General features: G+C 42.4%; 1 protein-coding gene across 3 annotated transcripts in view; it reads left to right on the forward strand.

The window, feature by feature from the left end:
* The first annotated feature begins 1,389 nt into the window (after window positions 1–1,389).
* Window positions 1,390–15,727, forward strand: part of ALG5 (ALG5, dolichyl-phosphate beta-glucosyltransferase) — a 27,011-nt gene continuing 12,673 nt past the window's right edge. For 2 of the 3 annotated variants that reach the window (XM_018554078.1, XM_018554087.1), the window contains exons 1-5: window positions 1,390–1,641; window positions 3,827–3,998; window positions 5,295–5,341; window positions 7,526–7,594; window positions 13,275–13,367. In XM_018554078.1, the coding sequence (XP_018409580.1) occupies window positions 1,576–1,641; window positions 3,827–3,998; window positions 5,295–5,341; window positions 7,526–7,594; window positions 13,275–13,367 (447 nt within the window). In that variant the 5' untranslated portion in view covers window positions 1,390–1,575. Of the gene's footprint in view, window positions 1,642–3,826; window positions 3,999–5,294; window positions 5,342–5,911; window positions 5,914–7,525; window positions 7,595–13,274; window positions 13,368–15,727 lie in introns of all 3 variants that reach the window. The other variant, XM_018554095.1, reaches the window with a different exon arrangement.

The raw sequence follows: 15,727 nt of genomic DNA on the forward strand, positions 1-15,727 counted from the left end.
AACCTTCACACAGACACCATGTATCCATTCCAGAGACAAGGCAGTCTGCTGCAAAACAGAAGTTCTGCCCAGCATGAGAAGAGATACGGATTTAAAAGGAAGAGCAGCAAAAAGAAGGGAAACAACCATGGATTACAGTAAGGCGCACATTACAGTATTGTTTTGTTAAAAAATCTGAGGGTTTAATGTCACTTTAATGTTATTATTATTACTATTAATGTTATTATTATTACAACAATCATTATTATTAAAATTATTATTATTACGATCATTATCATTACTATTATACTGATATTAATATGAATGCACTTGCCCTGTGTGATCATGCTGCTACATGATAGCACCAGAAATATTCCCTATACCTACAGAGGAGTGACGAGAGGGACATCATGCTGCTGCCATCGTCTTTTTCAAAACATGATCTGCCTACAAACGCTCACCTAAAATCTTGTTGGTTGAGGGTATGTATAGTCTAAAACTAAAAGTAAAAGTAAATCTGTATTTCTATACTGAATTTCCCTAGGTTCTATTCCACTCCTAATAACCATATTGATCTAGAAATTTGTAAAGTTACTTATTGAAGATGCCCATAGGATGTACTTCCTCAATGCACTGACACAATTTCCCTCAGCCTTATGAATATGCACTTCCTTGTGTCACAACTCACACAGAGCCTGCCGTCTGAACTACAACTCAACATCTGAACAATGTGATATCATCATTGCTTGCTAGAAGCAGTGCATTATGGGCTATGTAGTCTTGTGAAGATGATGAAAGTGATGGGCAGACGGAAGGCAGCACTCACTACATAAAAGGTTGGGGTTTTTTTCAAGTAAGCTTTGATTGCATTATCAAAAACAACTCTTTTATGTATTTCTAGTACAATGCTGATGTTATAACAGAACTGTATATGCTAGGACTATAGAATGCCTTTATCAGATGTAAAAGACATCACTGAAAGATACCACTTGTGTAAGATTGCTGCTTTAATGGTCATTATTTGATATGATAGATTCCTTTCATCTAGGGACTAACTTGAAATTGCAAGGGAGTGTAAGTACCACCATGCAGGGGTCTCAGTTCTATCTCTATCTCTTCATATCTATCTACAAAAAAATGGTGCAAAACCTAGAAATTATTATTATTACTATTATTAATAACAATAATAATAATAGTAATAATATAATTTACAAAATATGTAAGCACTACACATTGCATTTTCTATGATCTTTATTACCTTCCTCATATAGTTAATTCTTATACCATCCTTAAGAGAAAAAAAAATAGTTACGTTTAGCAGTTTTTCAATCACGGCTATACCAACTACGATCACACGATGGCGCTACTCATAATGAGCGCACAGCGAGCACTGCTGGAGGTTCCCTCTTGCTGCAGATAGTGGCAAAGAGAGAGCCGACTGGCTGACTTCCGCATAGGTGTAGGAGTTCTATAGGTTCCGGCAGATGCAGTGGCACAGCGCAGAGTGTACCGGAAGCTTGTTGTGTCCGGCTTTACATTTTGCAGCTGACAGCTGTCTTCTCAGTGCTGTAGCCGGACAGGGATGGTGTGGTCATCATGGTCCTCTGTATATGTGATCTCCTGCAACTGCTGGCTGCTCTGGCGGCTGTAGTGTTGCTGCTGGTGAGTAGAGATGCTGGTAATGGGGGCACTATTATATATATATATATATATATCTCTTTGTATTACAGTATTGGTAAATGTCCTGATTGCTGGGGCCAGCTAATAGATTGTGGAGGTGTGATCCTTGTATTCTTCCTGCTTTCCTCTGCTGACCAGCCATACCATCACATCTCTCATGTCCTCATTGTGTAGTCATTATATACTATGCAAGGAGTGTTTACAATGCATACATGGATGATTTCCTATGTGAATACATGTTATAGATGGGTATACAGCGATCTGTGGTCTAATCAAACTGTACAGAGTGATGATCTGGGGTGTCTAAGCGGTAAAGAGGACCTGTCTATTTTGTATTTGGCTGGCTGTATTCAGCTCTATACACATTGGCAGTAAAGTGTACCTGTCTATGCTGCATTTAAAACTGAACACCAGGGATGAAATATTTTACCTTGTAGTAAGGGCTTGTTCACACTGAATGCGGTGCGTTCCAGAGTGGTAGCTGCTGGAACGCACTGCAATCCCTCATAAAACTTCCCCCCTGCGTTCTGGGGCGGGAGGGGGCGTGGCGGTGCATTGAATTCAATGGCACTGCTCCCACGCCGCCCCACCCCCCGTCCGCAGTGCAATCGGATGCGTGTCAAAAAAATTTCTGCGTTCTGTTCCACTGGAAATGCAAAAAATAGAGCTTGCTGTAGATCCTCAAATCATCTCTGAATTGGTGGTGACACTGTCTTTCCTTCTGGAGGGTGGCTACTTTTGTTCTCCATGGTCCCTGTGTGTGTTGTAAAGTAGCCACTACTCCAAGCTCACTCCTTAACACACACAGGGACCATGGAGAACAAAAGTAGCCCCCCTCCAGAAGGAAGGACAGTGTCACCACCAATTCACAGATGGTTTGAGGATCTACAGCCAAGTGATACACAAATAAGATACATTTGTGTTAATAGTTAGGGTACTTAAATGCATTTTTAAGGTTTAAAGGAGAACTATGAGATGAGTGCTTTTCACTCACCTCATAGTTATAGCCGACCTGTGACAATGAGAATTCCTGTTGTTTTTTTACTGCTACATGGGGCACCTTTTAGAGAGATTTATGCTACCTCCCTGTCCTGCTAACAGAGTTTTACCTGAAAGGAAGTAAGGTCAAATCTGCAACAGGGATACAGACCGCAATACAATTGTGACAGGACTTCTAGCCTTCCCCTACTATGCTTTTTTTTCTGTCTGTGTTGCTCCCAGTCCCAGACAGGAAGTGAGGGGGAATTTCTCTAAGAGAGCCCCAGAACAGTAAAACCTTAAATATTGTAACCTGCCCCTCTCTATTGAAAACTAAGAAAAAAGTATACCGGAAGTATCGGGCTAGGCATTGGAGCATTTGGGCGAGTACGAGTATCGACCACTAGTATCGGTGCATCCCTAGTAATTAGAATTGTTTTTGATATGCCTAATATTTGTAGTGCACAGTATGCTACTTAAGCCCTGTGTCCAGTTGCGGGGCATGTGAACCCACACCAAAGTGAGTGCATTGACGCACATCATCACTGTGCTACACATTAGCTGTGCAGAGAGCAGAGCTGTGGGAGGGGCCCAGCAAGCTCCACCCACTACAGTCTGCCTGCAAAAACTACCGAAGAGGGCGGAGACAAGTCCAGTCGCCCTGTTCAAGAAGAGAGTGCAACATTGACCACTCTTTATTACAGGAAGCTCCTGCACAGATCTGGAAGAAATACACAAAACACACCCAAGATTCAATAAAAAATACATATACCTGTTGTGTTTAAGCAATATTTTCTTCTCCTGGGGTTCAGCTTTTAAAGAATCGGTTAGTAATACTTGTGCACAAGGTCTGACATTACTAGTAACACTAAGGGGTGTATAAATACCTTCATTGCTCTGTTATTTAAGAACTAAATAGAACAGATGAAGAATGGCTGACACTTGATTGACTTGTTCTGCAGGACACAAGGTTGTGAAGGTCTGAATACAGGGTGGGGCCGGCTAACTAATACCTTCAAATGACTACATTTTCATTTTTTTTTGTCCTGCATCAGGTGCAGAGATTTGAGAGCAGTAGTCTGCATAGCACATTAGCTCTGCACAATGGAAATCTGTAGAGGTGTAGCAGTGTGCCCTTAAAGCCCTGCCATTAAAGTACACTATAACGTGACCATTCTTTCATTCCTAGGTCGCAGTTGTAGCACATGTGACTGCCAAGAAAATGCCAAATCTGCACCGACATGACGCAGAAAAGTTCTTCATTGGAAACAAAGGAGAAAAAGAACCTTTTCCCAGCATCCACGACCCTCCGGAGAAAGACCTGTCTGTGGTTGTTCCTGCATATAATGAAGAAACGCGGTGTAAGTGGGGTGACAATTGAACTGACTCTGCTAAACCTGACAGCGGATTTGTCATATTTTTAATATAAATGAATCAGTAGCTTATGGATGTGAAGTAATTGCCTAGTTAACAGGAAAATGACACGCAAAGCTGAAATAGCTTTAAAAAGAATGTGTCAGAATAGAAACATGGGAGTGGCCAGTGAGGACATATGTCATATAGTTAGAGCTGCAGCTAACGATTATTTTAAAAATCGATTAGTTAGCCGATTATTAAGTTCGATTAATCGGATAAAATAAGTTTTTAAAAATGGCTCCAGTGATGGGAATACTAGTTTGTATTGAGATTGTAGTCCATCACAGGAGCAACTTGGAGCGGTGGAAGTAAAAAAGAAAAAAAAAAAAAGTGTGGTGTACAATATAGTGAAAGAATTTCGCGGCCAATCACAATTGGAGCCGGTTTCCCAGGGTATTCAGGAAGCTGGGCGGCATGTCATTACCTGCCGCCCGGCTTCTTGATTGGCTGGGAAGCTGGCTCCATGCCAGCGGAAGCACCGGTATTGGTGAGTACCGAAAGCAAAATATCGGTACGCGGTACTGAAAAACCTGTATCGGTGCATGCCTAGTTATAATGTAATGAAGCTTTTGTCCATGGAGTGTCCTTTGTCTGTGGATTCCTGACAGCATAGTAACCATTAGTCACAATGAATTCTCCCAATTTTACATAATTTAAAGACTGCGTCATGCCATTGTGGTGGGGGACAACTCAGGCTTGAAGCTAAGTATTGCAGAAAAAGCTGCTGCTCTATAGCTAAACTATTTTTAACGGGAGTTCTGCTTTAACTTCAGCCCAGCTTTAGAGAAACTGCAACTCAGCGGCTCTTATCGTCATAAAAAAAATAAACATTGGGCTTCGGCCTCATTTATACACGTATGATCATGCATATCTGCACGGCGTGTAATTGCCTGCAACCACCTGTACATTCCTTATGAGAGGAAGTGGCCACATGCCGACCCCAACCTGCCCATGTGCAGGTTGGGCTCTCAGAAGCAGGTCTCTGCACAGGTGTGTACGTCGTATGGATGTACACACCTGTGTGACAGGCCTTATATTCATAAATATGGAGGAATAAAAATGTGTAAAATCAATCCTTCTTAGCAGAGAGAGGTGGCCTGAATGTCAGTGGAGTAAGACTTATTTCTGTGAGCAGTCATCTGCTGTCGCCATCCTGTCTTTTAGCTGCAATCCCTTAGATATGGGGGCTGCGTTCTTTACCTTTTTAATGTGGACACTTTTTTTGTTTTTTCTTCTTTCAGTACCTATTATGATGGATGAAGCAATGGAATACCTTGAAAAGAGACAGGCATGTATTTAAAAGACTTTTTTAATTTCTAACATTTCCATAAGGTAACACAAACACTTTGAGAGAGGATAGAGAATGGTCCTCCAGAGGAATAACATTACAGGAGCTCATTAGTACATTTGAGCCTTCACTTGTACTTCACTTGTACTTCACTTGGCCCCATTTACACAGGCTAGTTAAAGCAAACCTTTGCACTAAAAAAAAAAAATCACATTCTACCAATGCATCCCTCCTATGTATGATGATTAATAATAACATAGACATGTCAGGTGTAAAATGCTGCGATTCTGAAATACTTACAAAGTGCAAATGACTTCAGTTTGCCAAAACAATGCACACTGGGATTGCCTTGTCATCACAAAGCATTGCTGGGAATCTCATCTTAGTGAAATACTTTTTCCTCCCCTGAGATGATGTGCATGGTCACATGTCCTGGTCACATGTGCCAGAAATCCAGGAAGTAAAAGGAGAGCTAGTAATCTGCCCTTAGTAAACATGGGCACGGTCAGAAGACGGGGAAAGAAAAGAGAAATAAGGTGTGCAAAGAATACAAAGCCGGCAATTATCTAGAAGTATGTGTTTGTACATTAATAAGCACAAAAGGGGCGCCTTTCCTGGTGCAGGTCAATTTTATTTCAGTAAACATAGAGTAAAGAACCGAATAATACTCACAAACATGAGTGTCACACAGCCATAGGATAAGAGCTGACAGGCAGTAAGATGTCCACTAGGCGATTCCCCCTTCATCAGAACATGATGTTCTGATGAAGGGGGCGTGCCCCGGAAACGCGTTAACGTCACTACACACAGGAATCGCCTAGTGGACATCTTACTGCCTGTCAGCTCTTTTGTGCTTATTTTCTAGACTCTCAGCTTTCCCGGCTTCTTTGGGGCAGCATCCTGCAGTATGCCGAAGAGGATTTCCCATTGAGGATTGACAGTTCGTGGCGCTTCACTGCTTTTACTTTGTTATGTGTTTGTACATTGTCATTACTAAACATTTCAAAAGGTGTGTTTGTTGTTATTTTAAAGGTCCACTTTAAGCCGCGAATCGCGCGACAGACGTATGCAATACGCCTAGGTGTGAACGAGACCTAAGACTGGCAGCAGATTCCTGTGGCAAGAATAAGCGGATTCTTGCATCTGGAACGAAAGGTGGTTTCGGACAGCTGTGGATAGGAGACGCATCTGTCGGTCACTATTCACATGTATCCGCATGTTCAGTGATTACCTGCACGAGAGACAGATGACCATGGATGTGATCTGTCTGCGTCGGGCGGCTGGTCGTCTGTCCCTATCCACAGGTAATCGTTGGATGTGCGGATACATTCAAATAGCAGTGCAGTTCCAGGCTCAAGAATCCGCTGCTGGACCTGATTAGCGCATGTAAATGGGGCCTAATAGGATAACAACAACAAAAAATCTAAATCAGAAAATATAATTCTAATATATGTCTGAAGTGGTTAAAAGGAAATTCCACCTTTTTAGGAAAAATAATAAATGCAGAGTTCTTTATAAAAGAAGAAAAAAAAATGTTGATTTATTTGTTTGCATTCGAGCGAATAAAGCATTACATTTGTGATCAGTGAATCGCAAGTGCAATGCTTTGGCTCCAGCAGAGTATTTCTCCCATCCATGTCTGTACCGAGGTATGGACACTCGGTAATAATGATGAGATGAAGTGTCCATGCACTACAAGGGCAGTGAACTATAAGTCCCTCTGCAGAGATGGCTGATGGGAATTCTAGGTTCTCCATTCACATCCTGTCAAATGATGAGGCGGAAGAGGGGTGGGGGGGGTTCCGATGTGGCCACGTTTCATGTTACATCCTGAATATGGGTGTAAAATGAAACCTTGTCCAAAAAGGTGCCTTTAGTACAGACCCAGAATTTCTCATCTGTATACTTGTTCCTGGATCACTGACTCAACGTGTTATAGCCCAAATATTAGCATGCCAGCCAGAGAATGAACATTCTCAAAAGGAGAAGTCAGCAGTGGCAGCCTCCATAATTCTCGAATGACAGGCATAAGCAGTGGCAGTAAAAGAAGCAAATGTGCCATGTGGTGAACACATTTTTGATTCTTTAAATAAATATGGAGAAAGTTTATGGATTGTATTTGGTTAACAAACTGTTTTAGATCTAATTCCTGCAAACTTTTAATTTGGGGTTTCTGCTACACAGAAGCAACGTCCATCTTTCAAATATGAGGTCATCGTTGTAGATGATGGAAGTTCTGATGAAACAACACAGGTAACCAAAGAAATACTAGAAACATCAAGAATTGCTGGGCTATTCATATGTATAGATTGTGAAAGGAAATAATTATGGTTTTACACAAAGTCACTTGTATATTCATGTATTTGCAACATTTCCCATAGACAAATACTGAAAGTGATGTGGAATGCTGTCATTAGTATAAAGCAGCCTGTATAAAAGTGGGCACTAGCAGGTACCTGCATGTAACAGTTAGATAGAAACTCCTCCTAGGTGCAGTTTGAGAAATCCTAGTTGCACCGTGGGAGACCCCCTAGCAATTCCTCCTAGCTGCACCGTGGGAGGCAAATGTACACTATATTACCAAAAGTATTGGGACACCCCTCCAAATCATTGGATTCAGGTGTTACGTGAAATGTCCTTGCTACTAAATATTCCACGGTCAACTGTTAGTGGTGTTATAATAAAGTGGAAGCAACTGGGAACAGCAGCAACTCAGCCACGAAGTGGTAGGCCACGTACAGTCACAGAACGGGGTCAGCGAATGCTGAAGCGCACAGTGCACATAAGTCAGCAACTTTCTGCAGAGTCAATGGCTGCAGACCTCCAAACTTCGTGTGGCCTTCAGATTGGCACAACAACAGTGTGTAGAGAGCTTTATGGAATGGGTTTCCATGGCCGAGCAGCTGCATCCAAGCCTTACATCACCAAGTGTAATGCAAAGCGTCGCATGCAGTGGTGTAAAGCACGCCACCACTGGACTCTAGAGAAGTGGAGACATGTTCTCTGGAGTGACGAATCACGCTTCTCTGTCTGACAATCCGTTGGGCGTGTCTGGGTTTGGCGGTTGCCAGGAGAAGGGTACTTGCCTGACTGCATTGTGCCAAGTGTAAAGTTTGGTGGAGGGGGGATTATGCTGTGGGGATGTTTTTCAGGGGTTGGGTTTGGCCCCTTAGTTCCAGTGAAGGGAACTCTCAAGGCATCAGCATACCAAGACATTCTGGACACTTTCTTGCTCCCAACTTTGTGGGAACAGTTTGGGGATGGCCCCTTCCTGTTCCATCATGACTGCGCACCAATGCACAAAGTAAGGTCCATAAAGACATGGATGAGCGAGTTTGGGGTGGAGGAACTTGACTGGCCTGCACAGAGTCCTGACCTCAACCTGATAGAACACCTTTGGGATGAATTAGAGAGGAGACTGTGAGCCCGGCCTTCTCGTCCCACATCAGTACCTGACCTCACAAATGCACTTCTGGAAGAATGGTCAAATATTCCCATAGACACGCTCCTAAACCCTGTGGACGCCTTCCCAGTAGAGGTGAAGCTGTTATAGCTGCGATGAGTGGGCCAACTCAATATTGAACCCTACGGACGAAGACTGGGGGGCCATTAAAGTTCATGTGCGTGTAAAACCAGGCGTCCCAATACTTTTGGTAATATACTGTATATGCAGACTTTTACCTTTTCAGTAGGTCAAAGCTTAAACATACCTGGCACATCCCACATTGCATTGTGGTAGCCAGTGAGCCATGTGGTCTACATTATGTTATGTGACAGTATTTCTGTAAAGCTGAAAGTGGGAAGCAATGGTGAGGGTACATTGAAGAGGAGGTTCCTGCTGATCCAAGTTTAATATTCTGTTCCTTTCACACCAGCTTCCTATATTAAAAATGCTAATATAGGTGACTGGTTTGCGTTAAGGTTTAATAAGGTAGTGCTGATATATACAATATGCTATACCAATGTATGCAGTTTGGGAACTGTCAGAACAGTGGAGAATTGTTGATTGGTGTGGGGATAACGCACTTTGCCCCTTGCTTCTGATCAGTGTCACCCTTGTGTGTACTTCTCCCTAGTGCATCATCTGACTAAAGAGAACCAGTTAAGGTGCCCATACACTGCTCGATTCTCCTATGAGAATCACAGGAAATCCCGCGATCGTACGAGAATCGAGCAGTGTGAACGAAGACGTGTGAAATGAAGACGTGCAACCGTTTCTACTGTACGGTCGTGCGTCTTTTGTCGAATCAGCATGCTTGAAAACCCGCCGAGAATCGTACGATTGTCGGCGGGTTTCTAGCCTGCTCGTTCGATAGCTGTGGAACGGGCCGGTGTGCGCACACTGCCCGTTCTGCATTGCGGTCATCGGAAGCCCGCCCCTCAGCGGGGCGGGCTTTCGATGATCGCAAGTACGATCTGCCCGTCCAAGGTGGGCAGATCGTACAAGCTTTCAATAAGCATATGACCATCGCAAGACAAAAGTCTTGCGATGGTCGTAAGGTGTATGGGCACCTTTTAGGCTCTCACTAACCTGTATGCAGTGCTTAGTGCTCCACGTTCTATGGATTGTTTTTGTAGAGAGCAGTGTACTTTAAATTAAATATTAAAAGGACAAGTTTTGTTAAATACTCTTGGCAATACTTCGAGCCGGTGTGTGACACTGCAGCTGTCAAATGCTGGCTCTATTTTCTGAGAACTGAGCAATCATGTGACCACTGAGTCAGGCAGCCCAGCCAAACCTGACAATATTGTCGGGATCCTTTCCAGCTGTGCTGTGCTGCCAGCATATAGCAGCATTCGCCTGCTATATGCTGATTTTGGGTCACAGGAGTACATTCGTAAATACTCCGGTGACCCTCTTTTAAATATAAAAAAAATTACTCAAGGTTAAACCGTTTTACTACAAAATACTGTACAATTAACATTTTTAAAAATAAATTTAGCACATTGAGGCACTGCTGCAGAATATAAATAGAGGCACACTTTCCATTTCCTGTCTGCAGTACCACAGCATACTTCCATACCTTTTAGACTGGATTCACACCTAGGCGACAGCGTTTTGCTCTTTTTTTTTTTTTACGTGAGTTTTTGCTGCATGTGTTTGCATGCGCATAAATCAAGTTGCACATTTTTGCAAGTAGATTGACACATTGATTTTAAATGAGCAAAAGCGTAAAACGTGCGCAGAAACGCAGCAAACACATGTTTTTGAGTGTATCCATTGAAGTCTATGGGGCCAAGAAGCACCTAATCTGCCAAAAAGAAGCTCATGTACTTATTCCAGCGACGGGCATCAAAACGCTCAGATGTGAACATAGCCATAGAAATTAATTAAATTTTGTTTTGATCATTTTTTTAGGGCAGAAAAAGGCTAGGTGTGAACCAGGACTTCGCTATACACCCTAGAGGGGGAGAACTTGACTTCCCACTCTACTTTCCCTCTTGTTCAGCATTCCTTTAAAGGAGAACTATGAGGTGAGTGCTTTTCACTCACCTCATAGTTCTAGCCGACCTGTGACAATGAGACTGTCACAGGTCGGCTCAGTAGATCGGGAGGTGAGTGAACACATCCCGGGTTCGCTCGCCTCTCGATCCTGTCACGGCTCTCTGCCGTGACAGGGGGGAGGGGCTGGATTCCCCGCTCCGATCTGCCAGCGCTGACTGGCAGAACGGACGGGGGAGGGGGCGGGTACAGCTGGCTCTGCCTCTAGATAGGCAGAGCCAGCTGTCACTCACGCAGCTGGGCGGATCCCGTCATCTAAGTCGTGATCCGCTTCGGCTGCGGCGTCTCAGTATACCGCGAGCTGTAGCTCGCGGTATACTGAGCTTAGGGTAACGGGAGGACGCTAGTTTGTGTCCTCCCGTTACCCTAAGGAGAACTATGGGGAAAAACACTGACCCCATAGTTCTCCTTTAAGGCAGAGCTCTTGGAAAATATATTATTAACTCTTGCAGTGGTTCTGCCCTTGCAACTTCTGCAAAGCTTGCCTATAGAGAGGAAAATAAGTTATGCTCACCTGATCCTCGGAGCCGGGTATTTGTTGGGCCATGCCCTCCAGCGCCTCTCCCCCTCTGCAGCAACGGTCTTAGCATCACTAGGAATACACTATCGGGGTTATTTACAAAAGGGTGAAGAGTTTGGAGAAGGCCGGAGAAGTGAACAATCTAGACAACATAGCTGAACTGGAAAGTGAGCTGGACTGGGGAATTTTTTTCATATCAGCTATGTTACACCAGAATGTTCACTTCTCCAAACTCTTCACCCTTTTGTGAATAACCCTGTATGTATCAGACGAAAGGATGCCAAGGGATATACATCACTGCATCGCAGGAGGAGAGAGGCTTGAGTGATCGCTGAGACAGCTGGCCAGCTCCGGGGTTCAAGTGAGTATAACTTTTTTTTTTTTTACTTTAGTCCCTAGAACAAAAGGAGCAGTTAACCCTTGCAGTGTGGGGCTAAGCCTATTTTTCCCCGGAGTTCTGCTTTAAATGTTAGTTTCTTCCTGCATGGCCCTATCCCCATTCTGGCGTTTTCCCCATTATTGCTCTTGCATCCATTGTGACTGTTTGTCTGCTCTTTTCTCCAGTATATCCAATCTCTTTCTCAAAAGGAAAGAACAAAAGGAATACACACCAAATAACTACAAATAAAGTTTGTAGCCATTTGATGTAATTATAGATTCATATGCTGCTCACTAACTTACTCAGTCACCGATCCTTTTGGAGTAAAGCTCTCACATTTACCGCAGATTGCAATTAGTGCTTTTCACAGTAAAGGTGCCCATACACTGCACGATTCTCGTACGAGAATCGCAGGAAACCCCGCGATCGTACGAGAATCGTGCAGTGTGAATGAAGACGTGCGACCGATTCTACTGTACGGTCGCACGTCTTTTGTCTAAGGAGCATGCTCGAAAACCAGCCGAAAATCCTACGATTTTCGGCTGGTTTGAATGATGCTCGGGAGACAAATGCCGAACGGGCCGGAGTGCACACGCGCACACTGCCCGTTCAGCATTGCGGTCATTGGAAGCCCGCCCCTCAGGGGGCAGGCTTGCGATGATCGCAAGTACGATCTGCCTGTCCAAGATGGGCAGATCGTACGTTTTTTAATTACTTTACAACCGTCGCAAGACTTGTGATGGTTGTAAAGTGTATGGCCACCTTTTTAGGAGGGCCCTGGTTTGCCCTCAGAGGTTTCCTCTCGGAAATGGCTGACCCTCACCCGATGGTAAATTGGCCATTTGCATTCTTCTGTGACCGGTGCTGAACTGCTTACGTTTCTGCTGAGCCACGTGTTCATAATAGGAACTCTTGTTTGCCCTTGCAAAATATTTCATTATAAATTGCAGTTTAGTGTGATCATATGGCAAAGAATATATTTTGTTTTCTGAACAATGCAGCAGGTCTAGCTGACCTAGCCGTGAGGAACAAATCCTACTGAATCTCATTAAAACTAATTGGTTTGGAACAGGTGTAGCTTTACACAATTACTCTGTGTATACAGGTGAAACTCGAATAATTAGAATATCGTGCAAAAGTAATTGCAGTAAGTGCTGCAAAAGGGGCCCAAACCAAGTACTGAGTACATATGCATGCTTGTACTTTTCAGAGGTCCGATATTGTTCTATGTACAATCCTTGTTTTATCGATTGCATGTAATAATCTACTTTTTAGAGGTTGTGGATTTGGGGTTCTTGGGGTTTTCATGAGCTGTAAGCCATAATCATCACAATGATGACAAATCACGGCTTGAATTATCTTGCTTTGCATGTAATGAGTCTATCTCGTATATTAGTTTCACCTTTTAAGTTGCATTAGTGAAATAAATGAACTTTGCACGATATTCTAATTATTCGAGTTTCACCTGTATAGCTGGATGGAAATGAAAAATTAGTCTAATTTTCTGCTTTTTTTTTTTTTTCTCATTTAGGTTGCCTTGAACTACTCCAAAAGGTATGGAAGTGATAAGGTCCGCGTGCTCACACTAGTAAAGAATCGTGGCAAAGGTGGAGCTGTGCGGATGGTGAGCAATTCTTAACTATGTTAATATTTTAAAGTGACACTAAACTCAGGACTTAAATCTTAAAAACACATTCAAGTACCTTAACTATTAACAAAAATGTATCTTATTTGTGTATTACTCGGCTGTAAATCCAAAAATCAACTCTGAATTGGTGCTGCAACTCCTTCCTTCTGGGGGGTGGCTACTTTTCTTCCCCATGGTCCCCTGTGTGTATTGTGCTTTTGTGGCTCGATTGCCCAAGTGCTACCACACTCAACATGAGGAATTCCATTGTTTTCAATGGCCCCTGTTTACACCTGAGTGTTCTGTCACTTTTAGCCTGATGCCCATGGCTCAAAAAGTACATGCACTTCTTGTCAGGCCAAAGCGAGCGTTTTGGCCTCATGTATATAAACTCAACTGTGTTGCGCTGTGCCTTATACTATTATTATGTGCAAATTCAAAAATAAATATGTATAAACAATAAATATGTATTTTCCACCAAAATAAGATGTGTAATGTATTATGATCTATAAAGTGCAATTTGGTGCCAAGTGCAAAACAGTTCAGGCACATGTATTGCACTATGCCCAAAACCAATGCTTGTCAATCAGTGCAGAAAATATTTTTATACGTTCCTTTTGTGCTAACACAAACCTCAAATCAATCCAATCATATAATCACAGTGTTAAAAATGCAGATGAGTGCATCCTACGTTATTCCAAGTGCAAAAACCACATAAGCCTGGTAATCAGTGGTGTATACAACGTCCAATATCATACTGTAGATGGTTAAATGAATAAGTGAAAAATTTATTTTAAAAACTTTCAATCCCCAAAGTGACACTGCTTTTTCTTCACTAGAATAGTGCACTATTATTTCACAATGTGTGACGGTGCTCCATAATTGCTCTCTTTTGCACTCACCAGATAGCCCTCAATAATGTGCTTTAATCAAAAGAGAAAGCAAAACAAACGACAAACGCACTCAACAATTTGTTACCAGTTATACAGTAAGGTGCACACATCAAAAGAGAATCTGCAATATTATTTCATTCCTTTTCAAACATCTCCTATTCAATCAGCATTGCATTCCTCTCCTCTCTCCCACCGTTCAGTACTCGACATACAGCTCCTCTTCACTAGTAGCAGGATCTATACTTGGATCCACTTGAGATCTCCGTTTCCACCTCCTTTCAATATTTCATCCAGTGGCGCTCAAAATGAAAGAATAAGAACTCCCATTGCGCAGTATCTTGATAAAACATTTATTTACATTTTTAAAAATGCACTTACAAACAACGAAGCAAATCAAGCTCAGCAGTAATCCTTGTAGTGGCGTGTATCAACCAGGAAACACAAAAAAAAGCGCATGTTTTTCAGGGGTTCCCATTAGGGATGCACCGATGTCAAGTACTGTACTTAGTACAAGTACAGATACCTTTCGAGCTCCAAGACTAAAAGTTAGGAGGCAGCTGTCATTTGTATGGAGCATACAGAGCACCCGGATTTGTACATTTGTTTTTATAAATCTAAATAAAGGGATGCACCGATACCAGTTTTGCAAGTACTGGTACTTGTCCAAGTACTTACAAGTACGAGTACTGATACATTTTTGTTTATTGTCATGTGACAGTTTTTCTAAAACAATACAGACTGACGATTTCAGGACAGTGGTGGAGTGCCAGAGCCAGATCCCAGCTGCAACCCTGGTAGTTCTCATGAAAATGTCAAGTATCGGCACTGGTTTTGGTGCATCCTAAGTTCCCATGTAAAGGCCCGTGGGGCCCAAACAGTTGATTCTGCTCCTGTACTACAAGTAGTGCATAAAAACGCATGAAAAATGTACATTGCAACGTGCAGAAGAATCGACTCTAAATCACCTATCTACACTCACGCTTAGGTGTGAATGGAGCTTCATACAGGACCATCTCCCAAATATCTTCAGGCCAGTGTTTGTGTGAGATGCTGTAAACATACGTACGGCTGACTTCTTGATCTAAGTAAGCAGTCGGGATGGGGATTATAAAAGAGATAAGGGGGGGGGGTTAGATTAGTGGACTTTTAATGGAAAACAAAAACGTAAAAAAGCTTTTTATGGAAAGACTCTGATGTTATGTTTAATAAGGAGTGTTTCTAGAAAATGATAAACGCTTTATTATTGTAACATTTTCCTTTTTTTTTTTTTTCTTGCCTAATTTTTTTTTTCTATGTTTTTATTGTTATTATTATTTCACATCAACACAATTATACCAATTTCATAAAACTTCTTTTAGACATCTATTTGTTGTTTCATATCATGAATGAACACATTCTAATTAACAAACATCTAAACATTACTTTCACTAACAGACATTACCAAATCCTTTACATTACCATTTT

Source organism: Nanorana parkeri, unplaced genomic scaffold (assembly GCF_000935625.1).
Source record: "Nanorana parkeri isolate BGI_ZX_2015 unplaced genomic scaffold, ASM93562v1 scaffold8, whole genome shotgun sequence".
Taxonomy (NCBI): Eukaryota; Metazoa; Chordata; class Amphibia; order Anura; family Dicroglossidae; genus Nanorana; species Nanorana parkeri.